Source organism: Mauremys mutica, chromosome 21 (genome assembly GCF_020497125.1).
Source record: "Mauremys mutica isolate MM-2020 ecotype Southern chromosome 21, ASM2049712v1, whole genome shotgun sequence".
NCBI classification, from domain to species: Eukaryota; Metazoa; Chordata; order Testudines; family Geoemydidae; genus Mauremys; species Mauremys mutica.
Window position 1 is genome coordinate 6,561,022 of NC_059092.1, and position 17,973 is coordinate 6,578,994.

A 17,973-nucleotide genomic window follows, 5' to 3' on the forward strand; every position below is an offset into this window, starting at 1 on the left:
ACCTAGGGTCCTCCAGAGATGTTAATTAACTGCTTCCCTGTGAAGGGCAGTAGCTAGTATTATCTCTATTTTATGGATAAGGAAACAGGCAAAAAAGAGCTTCTATGATCTGCTCAAGTCTACAAAGGAAGTCAATTTCACAGCAATAATTTGACATTTCTAGCTCCCAGTCCCCTATTCAGACCACATTTCTCCCTATTCAGTAGTTTAGGTCAGGAAGGGACCATAAAATACATCTAAATCTCCATCACCATGGTATGGGAGCACCTTCCTTGACGAGTAGTCACAAGAATCTCTAGTTCTAGCCCAGCAAGAATGGGCTGGAAGTTAGTGTTGGGTTGTTTTTTAAATTTCTGTAAAGTGATGAGACTAAGATGGCTATTGCATGAATGCTCATCTTAAGAGTGAGTTTTGTATTTAGTTCTGAATCCATAGAGAGATTTGTGTCAGCAGAATGTAATTGGCTAGACTAGAATTTAACCTGGACATGGAGATCAAGACCTCTATATTATGCAAAAAATGTGCACCACGGGATGTTTTTAAATGATTCCAAATGACTAGGGCTTTGGTTTTTATCCTCATCTTTAAAAATTTTTTTTTTAATTTTAAAGAAATAAAATGAGAGGGGTGGGGAGAGAAAGTGGGGCCCAAACCAATGAATGCACTTGTCAGTTCTCCAATAAAATAACACCACAGAACAGTGGGAACAAAGCCACCAGCTGGGCAGGGGGAAGGAGGGAGAGACTGTGGCAGTGAGATTTCTGCATGTGAGGGTTTGGGTAGGATTTCTGCAGGGCCCTTTCTAGGAGCCCACAGGCTGACTCCACAAAACCAATGCAAACGTGCGCTTTGCTAGCGGGCAGCATGCTGGTTACATACAGCACAGAGCCCCACAACCATCTATCCCTTCTTTCAGGGGAGAGGAAGAGGGGGAAAAAAAAATCAAGAGACTTTGCAATTATCCTGGCACCTTTATGTTTTTCCATCTTGAACTTGGCAATCTCATTTCATGCTGCAAAGGGCACTGTGTGAGTGCACAGTTATTTTTAACTGGGGAAACTCAGCTAATACAGACCCCAGTCTCTGCTGGCTCAGAGAGAGAATCATTACATAAGGCTCTATGAATGCTGGACAACCTTTCCACTTGCAAGTGTGGATGGGCAAAAGCAACACTCTACAAGAGGGTCCTTCTATAAGCCACTTTCCCTGAACCGTAGAAATAGTGTCTAGCTAGACAATGCATGGTGCGAAAGTGACACACTGTGGCCAGGTAGAAACATGGCAGTTCTTTCAACTCCTACCCAGTCAGTTCTCTTGCTCTCTACCACCATTCGTGAGTCCAGCAAACAATGACAAGCTTTGTTTCAGGGTCCTCTTCCCTGCAGGTGTGGAGACTGAAGGGTATGAACAAGCTTCCCCAGATTAGGCGAGTATTCATGGCTCTGCTTACAGGAAACTCTCTCTCTCAAGAGGCAGTGTGGGCTATCAAGAGATAGAGAGTCGGACTCATCATTTCTGTTCCCAGAGCTGCCACTGCCTCACTATGTGTCCTTGAGCAAATCTCCTACCCCAGTTTACCACTTCCTAAAATGGGCGCAGTAGCACTTTCCTAACTCACAGGGTCGATTCTGAGGCTATGATTGTTTCTGAGGCTCTTGGAAATCCTCGGATGAGCAGTGCTGCCTTCTGCGTTTATGACACACCCGTAACAAGAGCCAACTGTGTAACGTAAAAAGAGAACCAGTTGGCCATGGGGATGTTCCCAGTCTACTCCATCACTGATTAAGAGGGAGATTTTCAAGACAGAAACAAGAATTTGACTCCCAGCTCCTACCAACTTACAATGGGAATGGAGTACCCAACTCCCCTCCATGGCCTCTGAAAAATCTTCCCCCAGGAATAGCAGACAAACAGCTCAGCATGTGATTCACACCTACAGCCCCATTCTGAAGCAGTGAGCTGGATAACCAGCCAGGCAGTCCATATTCCGTAGTTGCAATTCATATCGGTCGCGGTCAGTGTCTGCAGGATGCCACCTACACAGTTAAGCCCGAAAGAGCCTTTAAGATTAGGAGGCAGCCCCTAGCTAGAAAGCAGCTAGTCATACTCTTCATCTGCCAAAAGACTTTTCCAGTCAGTGCAAAAAGTCAGCCCAGAAGGGACAGGCATCCAACCCACATTCCCCTCCACTGAGCAGGGCCAGCATCTTGCGGAGCAAGCAGTTTGCACTAACCCAGTAGAGAGATGCCGCAGCACATGAGGGACAGTATTCTGGGCTGCCCGTGAAGCACACGAGAGGCAATTAAACACACCCGTAGCAGGCAGAGGATAAAGGCCTCACTGAACAAGTGGACGCAGCACTTGATTAAACCTCAGGGGTTAATTCCCAGCTCTGCCACAGACTCCCTGGGTGAACTTGGGCAAGTCCGCTCATGTGTCTGTGCCTCAGCTCCTGCTCTGTACAACAGGGAAGGCAACCCTCTTGGGCACGCCAGATTCAGCTCTCCGAGGCGCAAGGACAAAGGAAAAAGAGGAGGGGAAGACGAGACCTCTCCAAGGGGCAGTGAAGGAGAATTCTGTCCAGGCAGTGGGATCCTTCCTGCTTTAAAAATTTAAATAAAAAGCCAGCTGGTGGCTGGGCAAGTGAAACAGGAGCATTTGCTTCACCATTGGGGTGGCTTAGAGCTTGTTACTGAGCAAACAAGATGAGCAAGGGAGACTCACCCTCCCCGCACAACTTCTATTGTGCCCAGAGGGGAAGAGACATCGGCCGAAGAGGATGATGGGGCATGAAGCCTTGTTAAAATACTTGGGGGAAGAGGTGAAGGCAGGGACACTGGGAGCCGAAATATACAAGTTCCACAGTTTGATCAAGGCAACCATGAACAGGAGAGCGAAAAGGCTGGTAAAGGTAAATAATCTCCCCCCTCCTACACCCCTATGGTGGGGTGATGGCTCTCCAATGGTACTGTTTGTTGTGCTTGGCACTTACAGACACACAAAACCCAGCAGGTGCCCTGGACCCTCAGCAATGTGAACACAGCGACAAGTGACAAATAACAGTCAGCATTTCTTAATGTCAGCAGGGATCTCGATAAAAGTCACCCATCCTTCCTTCCCCTATTCCATCTGTTCTCAGATCCTTCACTATAAAGCAGGGAGGTGGCAGTTATCCAGATTTCATTTCAGGGGAATTTAGGCTCAGATTGAGGTAAAAGGAAAAACAATCAATAAAAGGGTCAGAGGGCCGAACAGCTGACACAGCTGCCAGAGCCCAGACCAGGTTGGAGGAGCTCAGTCGAGCATGAGGGAGGCATTCGGTTAATCAGCAAATTCTGCGGCAGTCAATGCTAATTTCCTTTAGAGGGTTTCAGGCAGCAGGGGGGTAGGATGGAAGCCACAAAGCAAAATTAAAAGTGAGATCATTACAGTAGAAAACTTCACACTTGGCTGCTAATGCCCTAATAAGACACATGCGGCTGTGAGATTAATTAGCCCAGCTCACTAGTGTCCTCTGACAGAGTTTACATGATTTATTACCTTTATTTACACTTTTAACCTGCCCCGAACAGCAAAATATGTAATTGTTGTGGTTCTAAGAAACTAAAACCCGAGGGCCAGCAGCTCATCTGATATAAAATGTATGCAACTTCGTTCAAGTCATATGGGGTGATGCTGAGTTACACCAGCTGAGAATCTGGCCCAGATCCAGTCCCCACCAAAAAAAAGTTATTCTCAACTGGAAAGTTTTACATTTAATTCATGCAGGAGAAACAAGCTGCGAATACTCTGTCACATACAGGGCTTTGGAACATGAATGTACAGGAAAGATTCTTTAACTACTGCACATAGTGCTCAAATGAAACCCTCTTGACATCAATGGAAGAATTGACATCGGACTTCAGATCAGGCCCATAAGAGATCATGATTATATTTTAGGGCAGGACCAGAGACAGGCACAGATGTGTTCTCTTGCCTCACTCCCCCATTTTCAACTCTGCAGTTACAATTCATATAGAAGGCAGAGGCCATTCACCAGTGACCATTGTTAACAGAGGTCTCCACTAACCTGGATGAAGGACTGTAGCACCATAAAGAAGAGAAAAGGATTAACAGAGAACCTGACAATTATCAGGGAGAAACAGTAACTTCCAATGAGACGGTAAGCTCCTTGGGGCAGAGTGTCTCTACATTCTGTGAAGTGTTGCGTAAATGTGCAGCTTGATATAAACGTGCAAGGGTACCACAGCATTCCTCTTCTGTAAAATGGGCACAGTATTATCACCCTACCTCCCAGCGGGTTAAGAGTATAGATTCATAGAACCATAAGGATAGAAGGGACCGTAAAGGTCATGAAGTCTAATCCCCTGCCAAGATGCAGGATTTGTTGTGTCTAAACCATCCAAGACAGATGGCTCCAGCCTCCTTTAGAAAAGCTCCAGCAAAGGAGCTTCCACAGCCTCCCTAGGCATCTGTTCCACTGTCCTACTGTTTTTATGGTAAGGAAGATTTTCCTGAGATTTAATCTAAATCTGCTATGCTGTAGTTTGAACCCATTGCCTCTTGTCCTGCCCTCAGTGGCAAAAAGAGAATGAGTACCTGAGTGTCACTCAGGCCATGTCCACACTACAAAGTTGCGTTGACTTTATGTAAATCAACACAGAGCCTTCGATTTAAGCAAGTTGATCTTGCGTGTTCACACTACGCTCATCGTGTCGGCGGAGTGCATCCTAACTAGCAGGGCTCTCATCAACCCATGGAGCACTGCACTATGGGTAGCTAAGTGGAATTTCGGGTTGGTCTTACAAAGCCTTATGGGACCAAAACATTGGTGCGGGTGGTTATGGGAACATGGCATTAGCCTCCCCTGATGCACTTACCTCCCTCCCTGAAGTCAACAGCAAACAAACCAAGCCTTTTTCGTAACCCTGGGTTACCTGCGCGGATGACATAGCACGACAAGCATGGACCCCACTCAGCTGTACACTGTTGTTGTGAGCATTACAAACACCTCGCACCTTATCCTGCAGTATTTATACAGCCGATACAGGAGCTGCCATGCAGAACAAAGTGATGCCACGCAAACAGCCCTGCTGGAAGACAGAGCGGAGCAATTCACAGTCACTGGTGACAGTCATGCATCATCTTGACATGGATGAGCACCATTTCTGGGCCCGGGAACCAAGCACTGACCAGTGAGACCACATTGTTATGCAGCTATGGGATGATGAGCAGTGGCTGCAGAACTTGCTAACGCATAAGGCCACTTTCCAGGAACTGTGCCAAGAGCTTTCCCCAGCCCTAAAGTACAGCAATACTAAAATGAGAGCGGCTCTGACAGTGGAGAAGCGAGTGGCGACAGCTCTCTGGAAGCTTGCAACGCCAGAGTGCTACCAGTCAGTGGGGCCTCAATTTGGAATGGGTAAGCCTACCACGGGATCTGTTGCGATCCAAGTTTGCAGGGCCATTAAGAGACTTCTGCTAAGAAGGGTAGGGACTCTGGGCAGGAGACGGTTTTGCCGTGATGGGGTTCCCTAACTGCAGCGGGGTGATAGATGGAACGTATAGCCCTATCGTGGCACCAGACCACCATGCCAAAGAGTACATAAACTGAAAAGGGAACTTCTCAACGGCGCCGCAAGTGCTGGTGGATCACAGAGGCTGTTTCACCCACACAACATGGGATGCTCAGGAAAGGTGCATCTTTAGGAACACAGGTCTGTTCAGAAATCTGCAAGCAGGGACTTTCTTTCCAGATTGCAAAATAACCATTGGTGATGTTAAAAGGTCAATCGTGATCCTGGGAGACCCAGTCTGCTCCTCGCTCCCATGGCTCATGAAGCTGTACACCAGCAGCCTGGACAGCACTAAGGACTGGTTCAACCATAGGCTGAGCAAGTGCAGAATGGTGGTGGAATGTGCCTTTGGTTGTTTAAAAGGTCGCTGGCATTGTTGGCTTACTAGATTAGACCTCAGTGAAAGCAATATCCCCATTGTTATTGCTGCCTTCTGTGTGCGCCATAATATCTGCGAAACAAAAGGGAGAAAAGTTTCTGCCGGGGTAGAGGGCTGAGGCAGATCGCCTGGCAGCCAATTTTGATCAGCCAGACACCAGGGCTATAAGAAGAGCAAATTGAGGGGCTCTGTGTCTCTGAGGCATTGAAACCCAGTTTCAGCAATGAGCCAGAATAATGCGACACTTATCTGTGTTGTTCCTTACCAACCTGTCCCCTCCACTGCATTCTCTCTCCTGTAAACTCCAGCCCCACCAACCACCATGTGTTGAATGAATGAAGAGCCTTTTCTTCTCAATACATTAAGTTTTATTATGCACACAAACACACAGAGACAGCAAAGATAAAATAAGCAATGGGGCAAAAGGGCTGATGACCCTGTGAGGGGAGAAACAAGGAAAGCTTGCTTACAGATGAACTGCAACAATAATCAAAGACGTGGGAATGGGCGCCTTCTGGTCCTTGTACCCTCCTCTGGTGTGAAGTGCAAGAGATACTGAACTTCTCCCCTCCCCGTCTCGTAGGCCATTTGGGGAAGGAGGATGTAGAACTTGGCAATGAGGGCAGCAGGTTCAGCATTGGCAGCAAAAGGACTGTAGTATTCAGCTGCCTTTCTTGAACCTCAGACGCCTCAATATGTCTGATTGCTCCTTCATAATCTGCAGCATCTCTTCCTGCATGGCACACTCTTGTTCCCTCCATGCTCTAAGCTCCATCTTGTCACTCTCACAGACATGCATTAACTCATTGATCATGTCCCCCTGAGTCTTCTTTTTCCACCTTCTAATCTGGGAAAGTCTCTGGCCCAGTGTGGAGGATGTGCCGATGGACAAGATTTCAGCTGCAAGGAATGCAAAGCACAAGAGTAGCATTGACTGTCCATACATGGTTTCTGGTGCAAGGTTAATTTAAAAAAACCAACCAAACAAACAAAAAAACCACCCCTTACTATACTTCACTGCAAGCCACAACAATCACAACCACTGGTTATTGCAAGAGTCTGTTTGCTGCTCCAGTCACGAGGCATGGGCGAGAGGTCTTGTGCTGCTGCTTTTGTGAAGACATCCTTGGGATCACAGGTAGGAACGTGAGAAAAAATCCCTTTCCCCTAGCAACCTGAATGGTACTTGAGGATAGGCACCAGTGCAAAGCCCCCCAAATAGTTAGGTTTTGTTGTTTTTTTAAACAAAAGCGGCACTGGGTTGGGGGGAAGGGACACAAACAGGAAGCCACCCCTCCTTTTTTTTCAAATGCCACTTGCAATACCCAGTGATCCCTTCCAATCACAACTATGGCACGTTTGGGGAAAATGTGGTTGAGACACCCAGATTTCACCAAATGGGAGGCAGATTACTTGTTGAATTGTTTGCAGCTTAAGGGCTAGCACTGAAAACTTCCCCTGTTTCTCCTAAGTGACCCTATGCGATATCACTCTCCTGAGGGTAACAGAGGTGGCAAGGGAGCTGATGCTGCAAGTGTCTGGTACAGACCTGGTCCTTATGCTGCAATGATGCCTGAAGAGTTAATACTGGAGTGGTGTGGGAAAGTGGCCTAGCGTGGTGGACAAAATAAGGCTGCCCTTCCCAGAAACCTTCTGCAAGGAATTGCAGAGTACCTCCATGAAAGCTTCCTAGAGATCTCCATGGATGATTCCCAGGCCATCCCTGTGCACATAAACAGTCTTTTTCAGAGAGCACCCTCTGCGTAGCTGGAGTGGCCACCGATACCCACTACACCTGCTTTTTTGTTCAGATTAAACAAAAATAATGGCATGTAACCTCTACAGTTTGATTGGAAAATGTGCACTCACCAGAAGTGCCTTCCCCAGCATCCTGGTCCTGTGAAGGGATGGACTCCAGGGTTAAAAACAGTTCTTGGCTGTCAGGGGGAATGGATCCTCAACTTGCCTGCCTCACATTCGCCTCCTCAACAATGTCCTCCTCGTTGCTGCCAGAGGTCACCCGGGGCTCCTGGGAGGTATCCACAGAGCACGGTGGGGTCGCAGCAGAGAATCGCACGCAGTTCCTCATAAAAGCGGCATGTCTGTGGGGCAGACCCAGAAAGACTGTTCGCCTCCCTTGTTTTCTGGCACGCTTGCTGAAGCTCATTTATTTTCATGCAGCATGGCTGCATGTGCCTGGTGTAGCCCTTCTCCCACATGCCCCGTGCAATCTTGGCATAGATGTCAGCGTTTCTTCTGCTGGATCGGAGCTCTGCCTGCACAGACTCTCCTCCCCTCACAGCAGTAAGATCCAACACCTCCTGTGTGCTCCATGCTGGAGAGAATTTGCAGTCTTGAGTCTCCATGATCAGCTGTGCTGGCCCACTCTCTAGTCTCCACGCTGATCAAACAGGAAATGAAAATTCAAAAGTTCCCAGGCCTTTAACAGGGGAGCAGCTGTTTCCTGTATACCTGGTTGACATGCAGTAGAGTTGAAAGTGCTCTCCAGAGTGGTCACAGCAGAGCACTGTGGGACACCTCCTGGAGGCCAATTTATTCGAATGACACAACGCAGTGTCTACACTATCCCCAGGTCGACCCATGGGTGTTGCATCAAGCGCTATGCCTCTCACAGAGGTGGAGCACAGAAGTCAACTTTACAGGCCACTTAGGTGGGTGAAAGGGACTTGGTAGTGTAGACACATACATTATTAGATCGACTTAACATGGCTTATGTCGACTTAAGTTTGTAGTGTAGACCAGGCCTCAGACAGGAGAGAGATGCCACAGAAATGAATAAATACAAGCAACACACATACTAAATTAGAGCTATTAATAAAAAAAAAGCAGCATCTGAATAGCTCCAGCACATTTCCTGCTGTAGTGTGCATTTGCAGTTAGCAGCTTGGTATCAAACTGTTTTTATAGTAGATTTTGTAAGGAAGGGGGTTGTGCATAGGGGAGGGGAAGGGGAGTGGAACTACGATCCTTACCATCCTGATTACCCCACTCCCAGTCTGGGCCACGGACAACTTTGGCCCCCTGGAAAGTGCCTTTTAACGTGATACGAGGCAAGTTCTGTCGTGGACCCACTGTGACTCTGAAAGACAAAAGCCAGAGAAGATAGACCCATTTATTATCATTGGCATTGGGGTAGGACTCAGTTAAAATTAGGACCCCAATGCTCTGGGTTCTGTACAACCACTCGACCCCTGCTCTGGAGAGCTTACAATCTAAATAGGCAAAATGGACAAAGGGCTAGTGGGAAGGATACAACGTACAAGCAAAGGCCCCGGTCCTGCAGGTTGATCTCCATGGGAACACCCTTACCCTTGTGCAATGCTCAAATTACTGCAGAAGGATGGGTCCGATTCCATACACTGTCATAGACTGATCTTGGGCATGTCACTTGGCCTCTCTGTGCTTCAGTTTCCCACCTGTTAAATGGGGATAACAGGAGTGTTGTGAAGATAAACACATGAAGATTCCGAGGGGCATACTGTGGTAATGTGGACAATGGAAGTACAAATGATAGGCAGGCAGTCTTAGTGAGGCTCTATAGTAGCGCACAGGTCTGCCCACACTGATCAGACTGCAGGATCAGGGCCAAGAGCGCACAGAACAAGGGGGGGGGGGATGAGTTAACAGAAGAGGAGTAAGACAAGGAAGGAAGGGGTTGTGGAGATGGACATTGAGGGAAAGGACAGGGAGGCTGGCAGCAGCAGGCACTCAAGATGATCTATTTTACATCGCTCTGGGCTTTAGAACACCCTCTGATGACCGAGAAAGAGGAATTCATGTTGATCTAAAGTTTTAATGCAGTTTCACACACACACACCGCTCAGCACATCCAGAACCAAGGACTAAAAAGAGAGCGTCCCCCTTTTTGCAATACGCTCAGCATTCTTGAGGTTGCTGTGTAGGGAAACCAGAGTTTTTAGAAAGTTTGGGTAAAAATGATTTCATGAGATTTGCAAACCAGAGATCACAGCAGGAAACAAGCTTATTAAGGGGTCAGACTTGGATACTTTTAACTCATGTGTAGTAATACCTTACTCTAGGAGGACTCTACAAACTACCTATAGAATATGGTGCTGTTCATGGTAAGACAGACTGGAACAATCTGGCCCTAAGTAACCTCATTGATCTAACTGTTCACGCAGTGCTATGGAAGATCTAATGCTCAGAGCATTATTAAATGGTCTTACACCATATTATGAGGGTATATTAGTCTCAGTACAAAGTATGCGAGGTTATTTGTGTTTCAGAAGCGGAACATCAGAACTCAGCAATCCAAACTGCCGTGCTCGGGCACTGAGCAGAATCCTTCAAAACAGATCAATGAAAGAGAAAGGGGGGGGGGGGGGTGAAGGGTGATGTAATTGCTCCTCCCGCAAACCTGACACCACCACTAAATCACACAAGGGCACAGAACTTCTGCATAGCCCCACAGGCATCCCCTGCTCCCAAAGCCTTCTATACAGGGCACAACTCTAGAAAGTACCTGCTAACAAAAATGCAACTCAGTTGCTCACTACACCGAGAAATTAAATTGCTAAACACAGCTTTCCAAGAAATCCAGCAAGTCAAACACAGAAAGCCCACATTTAAAAGCGATACCTACATGATGGTAAATATGGGTTCTGATGTCCTGTTAAAACAGCTTCCAATTCCCATAACGTTTAGGCAGTTTCTCCGCCCTCCCAGCGTTTGCGGCTTCTGTCTCTGCTCCCCCGTGGGGCTACGCAGCCCAAGTTCTTAAGAATCTGTTTGTTTAACACAGTCTAGGGACAACTGACTTTTTTTTTTTCTTTAGCGAGTATAAAAGTAGTGCAATCCACATCTACACAGTGACGGAGTGCAGCTCTAAGGTTAGGAAAACAATAGTGAAACTGCATCGAACTCTGAATGCTTTATTTATTACCCCTCTAATACCTAGGGACAGAAGGCTGGGACTCAGGAAGATAAACTCCTTACGCTGGTACTTGGAAATGGTGTTTATCAACTCACCAAAATCCTAAATCTTGTGCCTTCTTTAGCTTGCTAATGGATCTCCCATCATATGCTGAGCATCCTAATGTGTTTATAAAAAGGAGATATTTGCGCACACATCCTGCTAACTGTTGGCTTTTCATTATCTAGAGTGTAACCTCACGGAGGGAAGAGACAAACATTTTTTTATACCATCAAGGACATGGCATACCGAACAGCTATCAGCTTCTTATGGCAGATCATAATCAGGAAGCAGTGTCACACAGCTCAGCTAATTAGAAACACCAAGCAATGATCATTTTATTGCATCATATTATACCCATGCCTTAAAAGATACACCTAATATTTACCCTCAAAGCTAGTGTTTATCTGTGCACTACATGGCTAAAATGCAAGGTAGCATTGTGCTGCTGTTCTACTGTATTATGCTGAATGCTTTTCTACTCTCATTGAAGCACCTTATAGTCAGTCATGCACACAGAGCATTTGATAAAAGTTGTGTTTATTACACAACATCTCTAGCTTTAAAACAAGAATGAGGAGGACAGACTGGGTTACAGTTCAGTCACTCAGCTGCAACGTGGGAGACCTGAGCTCTGCCACAGACTCCATATGTGACTTGGGCAAGTCACTTCACCCCCGTGTCACTCTCCCCATTTGTGAAATTGGGATGATGATATTTTCTTCTCCCACCCGTTGTCTGTCTTGTTTATTTAGAGTGTAAATGCTTCACTGCAGGGATGGTCTGTTCGTACAATAGGGTTCTGAATTCAGATTCTAGCTGTTACTGTAATACAGAAATGAACAGTAAATTGTCCTTTCTTGTTGAAAGCTAGATCCAGGCAAGATAGCTCAGCCCATGCATGGAGTTTCTCACTATGATTTCCCTTTAAGTTTGATCACATTACAACAGGTATTTTGCATCTGTAAATACTGGATGTGCTACTGTCATTTCCAATAGGATTTGTAGGCTGTTAACCAACAAAGAGGAAAAGAAGAGCTGAAACTCAGCAGGTTTGGTTTTTAAGACCCCAGACTGTCTTCAACTAACCTGCTCAAGTCTATTTTTAAATTCACAGCAAATATGGTCTCAGACACATCCTATACTATCACTGTGCTGATCCCAGTGCTAGCAATTAAAGATTCATTTGACTCCAAAGTGCAATTTTCAAGGAGACAGCAGAGACACTCTGCTCAAACCATTTGGAGACACAACGAGCAAGTGGAGAACCACCATAAGGAACGAAAGATGTATTATGCTGTCTGTTTTTTTTTAATTTCTCCCTCTGCTCCATTTATGCAACCTAGAGTTACTTCTCTTAAGCAACCATTCAAAACAAAACCTCCTTTCCTAGTGGGAGGTGGCTCTTCAAAAAAAGGTAACAGAATTGTACTGGGAGCCATGGAGAAGCTTTAAAATGATCATTTAAGACAAACAATTGGACTATGGGAGGTAGGATCCTCAGCTACTTCCGTCTTGAAACAAATGTTTAACCCTCCTCTCCCCTTGATGAATTGCTCTCAGTTTCTCCAGATAACTAATCATTCACAAAGCCACTATTATTTACTTGACCTAATTCGGACCTCAACAGAACAGATTTTTTTTCTCTTCAACTTTGTGATGCAGGCTCTAAAGCTGGGTGGGGCGGAACTGTCTTTTTGTTTAGAAAAATGTGGTTTCTTAACCCTTGCATCCTACATACCTTATGGCTCAGATCTAGACAAGAATAGCTCTGGAGCTTGGATTACAAGCTTGCTGTATCACAGGCACACAAAAAACTCAGCTCAACTCCTAAATCCACCTATTTAACTAAGTAACTTGAAAACCATTTTAATTAGGACCGAGAAAATAGGGAGACATATAAAGTGGTTCTCCAGTAGATGAGCTGGATCCTCAGGTGGTTTAAATTGTCATAGCTCCACTGATAGAGCTATGACCATTTAGGCCAGCTGAGGATCTGGATTTATAACTTTTGAGGCTTGACAATCAAAGGGGAAAATCAAAGATCCAAAATTAAGCTTTCATGGCGCTCAACTTTTCTGCAATTCTAGCATGGCAAACTGCATCTAGTGAACTATTATTCAGATCCTTTCCTTCCATTCACTTTTTTTTTTTAAACTGAAGGTCAAGGTTCAGGTTACAAAAGATTCTGGGGCAATATTTTCAAAGCTGGGTTTCCCAACGTTAAGCTCCTAAATCCAGATTTAAAAACCTAAATAAAAGTGGCCTGATTTTCAAAGGTGCTGAACACCTGTAGCTCCTTGAAGTCAGTGAGAGATACATTTGCTCAGCAACTTTGATCTTTCACTGGCTTCAAGGAGCTACAGGTATTCAGCACTTTTGAAAGTCAGGCCACTTTTATTTAGGTGTCTAAATCTGGATTTAGGATCTTAACGTTGGGAAACCCAGCTTTGAAAATTTGTGTCCATAATCTATACATATAAAGCAGCCTCATTTAGAATACTGTACACAGTTCTGGTCACACCATCTCAAAAAGGGTACTGCAGAATTAGAATGGGTTCTGAGAAGGACGACGAGAATTATTAAGGACCTGGAAAACCTCTCACGAAAAGAGATTGAGACTGTTTCTCTTAGAAAGGAGATAAATAAGAGGACAAGCCAAAAGGAATATAAAGTAATGCATTGTTTAGAGAGGGTAGACCAGGAACTTCTGTCTCTAAAACAAAAACAATAGGAAATTCAACAAAATTAAAAAGGTAGTAAATTGAAAACTGATGTAAACAGGAATACCTTTTCATATAAAACATGAGACTGTGGAACTCCTTGCTGCAGGATATCATTAAAACCAAGAACTTAGCAACATTCAGAAAAGGTTTTGACATTTATATGAATAAGATACTTAGAATTTTGGAAAGGATACAAAATCCCATGCTTCAGGGTTTAACACTAACTACTAAAGATTAGAAAGAGGACTACCTGGGGGGCAGATTATTTTATATCTGTCCACTGCAGGGTTTCTTGCACCTTCCTCTGAAGCCTCTGCAGTTGGCCACTGTCAGAGATAGGACACTGGACTAGCTGGCTTGGATCTGAAGCCATCTGGCATTGTGAATGTTCATATGTTCCCATTCAAAGTGATACGAAAGGACATTAATATTTATTCATGAAGAACACAGGCAGCAGAATGTTCATTTTATAACAAACACTCCTGACATGAGCAAACGGAAAAGCACCAAATGTTAGAATTCAAGTGACCTATTTGAGAAAAGATAAGAAGATTGACTGACGTGGCATTGCACATAACAAATTACACAACTACTGCTTCTCTGTAGAAATGAACTAGTTTAGACAGTGTGTCAATTTCCTGCTTCAACTTTTATCTTCAGGTCAGTCACCAAGATGCGCTAACGAAATTCTATCAGAACATTAACAGGTCAGGGCAGCCCAGAGCTTGCCAACTTAGCTGCTGGAGACATTACGCCCCAGCCAAAGATCCAACGTATGGTTCAGTTTCACCCTCTGCTGCCCTTTCTTTATAAAGCTCTGCGATTGACAACACTATGCTCAGCATGTTGCCCAGGAGTCTAAGTGATGATTTCTGGGCAGACGAAAAGCCCTCACCCTCCCAGCAAACAGCAGAGAACACTGAAAGGAAAGTGACCCTGTCTCTCAGGAGGGATGGAAGAGAACAGCTTTTTGCTTTTTCACTTATGTTTAGGACTCAACTGGGCTTGTTTGAAGCCCAAAGGAGATGAGATGAGAGTGGGGCTGATAGGCAGCATGAGGAAAATGGCTGCACAGCTAATTCCCATACAGGAGACGCTGAACTTGTCTTTACGGACAAAAAAGGTGCATTTTTTACCTCAGGGTAACTAACATCCCTGACCTATCCTGAGGTAAAAATAACTGAAAACCAGGCATTTTAGTTTTACTGTGATGTGAACTCGCCAAGATCACTTCCTGGAGGGGGGTACAGAGCTGCTTACCTCATGTTAAAAACTAGCATGTCTTGCCTTCAGTGGCTTTTTAACCTCAGGATAAGCTTATGCAAATTAGCTACCTTGAGGTAAAAATGCACATTTTTAGCAGTGAAGACAAGGCCATTGGGAGGGAGGCACAGGCATCAAAGCTGACAGACACTCCATTCATTGCATCCCTTTGGAGGAATGGGTCACTCTTACAAATCAATATCTGAGATGTGGACATTAAAAGTTTGATGTGTCAGAGTTTCCTCCAGTGCCCATCCCCCCCAGAGGGGTCAGTCTGGTAAGGTGCTGAGCGCCCTCAACTCCCCTTGAAGTCCAAGTACTCTGCACATTGAAAACAGTCAGACCCTGAATCTTGGCCCCGAACATCTAGAGGTTTGGTTTCCCCCTTTCATTCTGGGATCAATATTTTGCATGGTCACTTATCTCCTTACGCACGCCCACATAGGGCAGAGACTGAGAGGGGATGGATATTTTAGTGAGAAGGCACTGGACTGCGACTCGATTCCCAGCTCTGCCACAGACTTCCTGGGTGACCTTGGGCAAGGTCACTTCATTCCTGTGTGCCTCAGCGCCTCATCTCAGGAGTAATACACCTTCCTTTTTCTCCACCCTCTAAGTAGGCTGTGAGGTCTTTGGGGAAGGGCCTGTTTTTTATTGTATACTTGCACAGGGCCTATAGCACAACAGGGCCTCAATCTCAGGTAGGATCTCTAAATGCTACCATAATACAAATAATACTGACACTTCTCTTTTGGGGAAGAGGATGAAGATTTAGTTCTGTTCAAACTTTTGGAGGTCATCCATTCTGAACGCTCCCTTCTCCTGGCCTCACACAAGTGGTGACCTTGCCTGGAACCCTGCTGCCTTCAGAGCAGGCTGCTGACCAGCCATACAGAGCAACAATGCAAGGCCCAGATGTCCTGAACCAATACATCTTGGTTTGTAATCTAATCTGAGGTGTTTTGCTCCAAATACTGGATAGCAACCAAGGTAATGAGTGTGTTGCAAAAATACCCTGGGGATAAATTTAATCATTTCAATATTGCCTTTAATAACTATTTTAATTAAGACAGCCGTTTGCAGCTGGGCCCATTTCTGCCCTAGAAATTCCAGCAGTATTAGATTTCTATAAGGTCCCCTTGGACAGCATTAGGAGCATATCACTGTACATAAACGAAGCTATTCTTCTGCAACCAATATGCTGGGAACCAAAGTGCTGAGGGTATTCAGACTAAGCTTCTTCTATTTAGGTATTTATATGGCTCTCCCCATCCGTGTGCCACACTGACATTAATGGATTTACCCTGAACGCCCCTGAAAGATAGGGAAGTAACACTGTGCACTTTACAGAGGGGGAACTGAGGCACAAGACTATTATGATTCACCCAGGCTCAGACAGGTGCTGTTGTATTACAGTAGCAACTAGAGACCTCAACTGAGGGTCCGTTGCTCCAGCACTGTACATATGCCTAGTGACAGACGAATCTGCCACAAACAGCTTATAAACTAAACTAAAAAACAACCGCCAAAGGCCCAGAGAAGGGGAAGTGTCACGGCTGAGGTCATGCAAGAGATCGGGACAGAACCAAGCACCTGGGCTCTCAGTAGCATCCCATCCACTAGACCATGCTGTCTCTGTTGCAGAGTCGGGAACTGTACCCAGATCTCGAGTCACTACACCACCTTAAGTGCAAGTTCATCCTTCCTCTAAGGATACTTACTGATCTAAAAGGTGATCAAATTTGCTTCTGACATACGAAGCCAGTGTGGAAGAAAGACCCTGAAGAAAATCCTGTAGGTAAAGCTCTGAGTGATCGGGATGTCAGCACACAACAAGTTCTGGATTAACTTTACTCCCAAAGCGTTAAATTGGGCCACTCCCAGCTGGGGATAAAAGAAATTCTAACAGGTGTCAAAAGCACAGACAGCTGCTCTCCAGCCAAATACAAGGCTTAGATGGACGACACTGATGACTAAGGGATCAGGACTCACGTAAACCTATTTTGGGGACGATCCTACCAAGAATTTCAGTGAGTTAATCCACCACTTCCTTACTGAGATGCAGCACACATGCCTCCTCCCCATACCCAGACAAGGGCAGATACTTTGGTTTTAGAGGTTACAAAAAGTTCATGAAGCCACCCTGGGGCAAGTTTTCTAACTCAGGCCCCTAAATTGCAACCACAAAATATACACGCTGATATTTTATAAATATGATGTGCCAATGCTGTACCAATGTGTGCTAAGTAAAAACCTACAGAGAATTTCTAAAAATGTGCATTAAACTTTGGACCTGCCAATCTCACCTAGTCTCATCTTTCAATGTCTGCATTGGTCTGAACCGTGGAATTTATAAATTCCTCTCTTCCTCTACCTGCAGATGACAAAGGTATTTTAATGAACCAAAGGGGAATTTGCTGGAAGGAGTGAGTATAATACATGCACATGTAAATGCAACTGGCATCACCAAAGACAGCAAATGGCTAAAAACTTGTCCACACAAATAACATTTCTTTGGCTGTATTTAGATTTACAAGGGACTGTATTTTTAACAGCAATGGAGGAAGCCCAATGAATGAGGTGAGAAATATTTGGTTAGGAGTATGTAGCCTCTCCTTGCGGGATGGAGAAAGTAAAAATCATGGCATGTTTACTCAAGAAGCCTTTGATAGATTTCTTCCAGTGTTGGATCCATGGGATTGTTTTGTTGCCTTTTCAATAGCCGTATCCCAATACAAACACTCAACAGAGGGTGAAATCCTGATCCCATTGCAGTCAATGCTCGTTTTCTCTGTTCAGACTACCAACAGGAGAGTAATTATATGGTTATATACAAGGCGGTGGGCTCTGATATGGATGTTAGTTCACTGGGAACAACTCATTTCACGCAGGCCACCCAGACACCCTTCACTACCCAACTGACTGGGATGCAAACCAGCGACCTAGAAGCAACAGGATCTATATCCAATTACCGATCTCCTGAACCATCCAAATCCCACACTTTAGTTATTAAATGTAGCCCTTTTGCATGACTCTTGCTAGTACTCGATAGTTCTGAATCATCCATGGTTGGAA

General features: G+C 45.2%; 1 protein-coding gene across 3 annotated transcripts in view; it reads right to left on the bottom strand.

Moving 5' to 3' along the window:
- Positions 1-17,973, bottom strand: part of MIB2 (MIB E3 ubiquitin protein ligase 2) — a 96,765-nt gene that overhangs the window by 33,230 nt on the left and 45,562 nt on the right. For all 3 annotated transcript variants that reach the window (XM_044996182.1, XM_044996180.1, XM_044996181.1), the window contains exon 4: positions 8,949-9,055. In XM_044996182.1, coding sequence (XP_044852117.1) covers positions 8,949-9,055 — 107 coding nt within the window. The remainder of the gene's footprint in view (positions 1-8,948; positions 9,056-17,973) is intronic.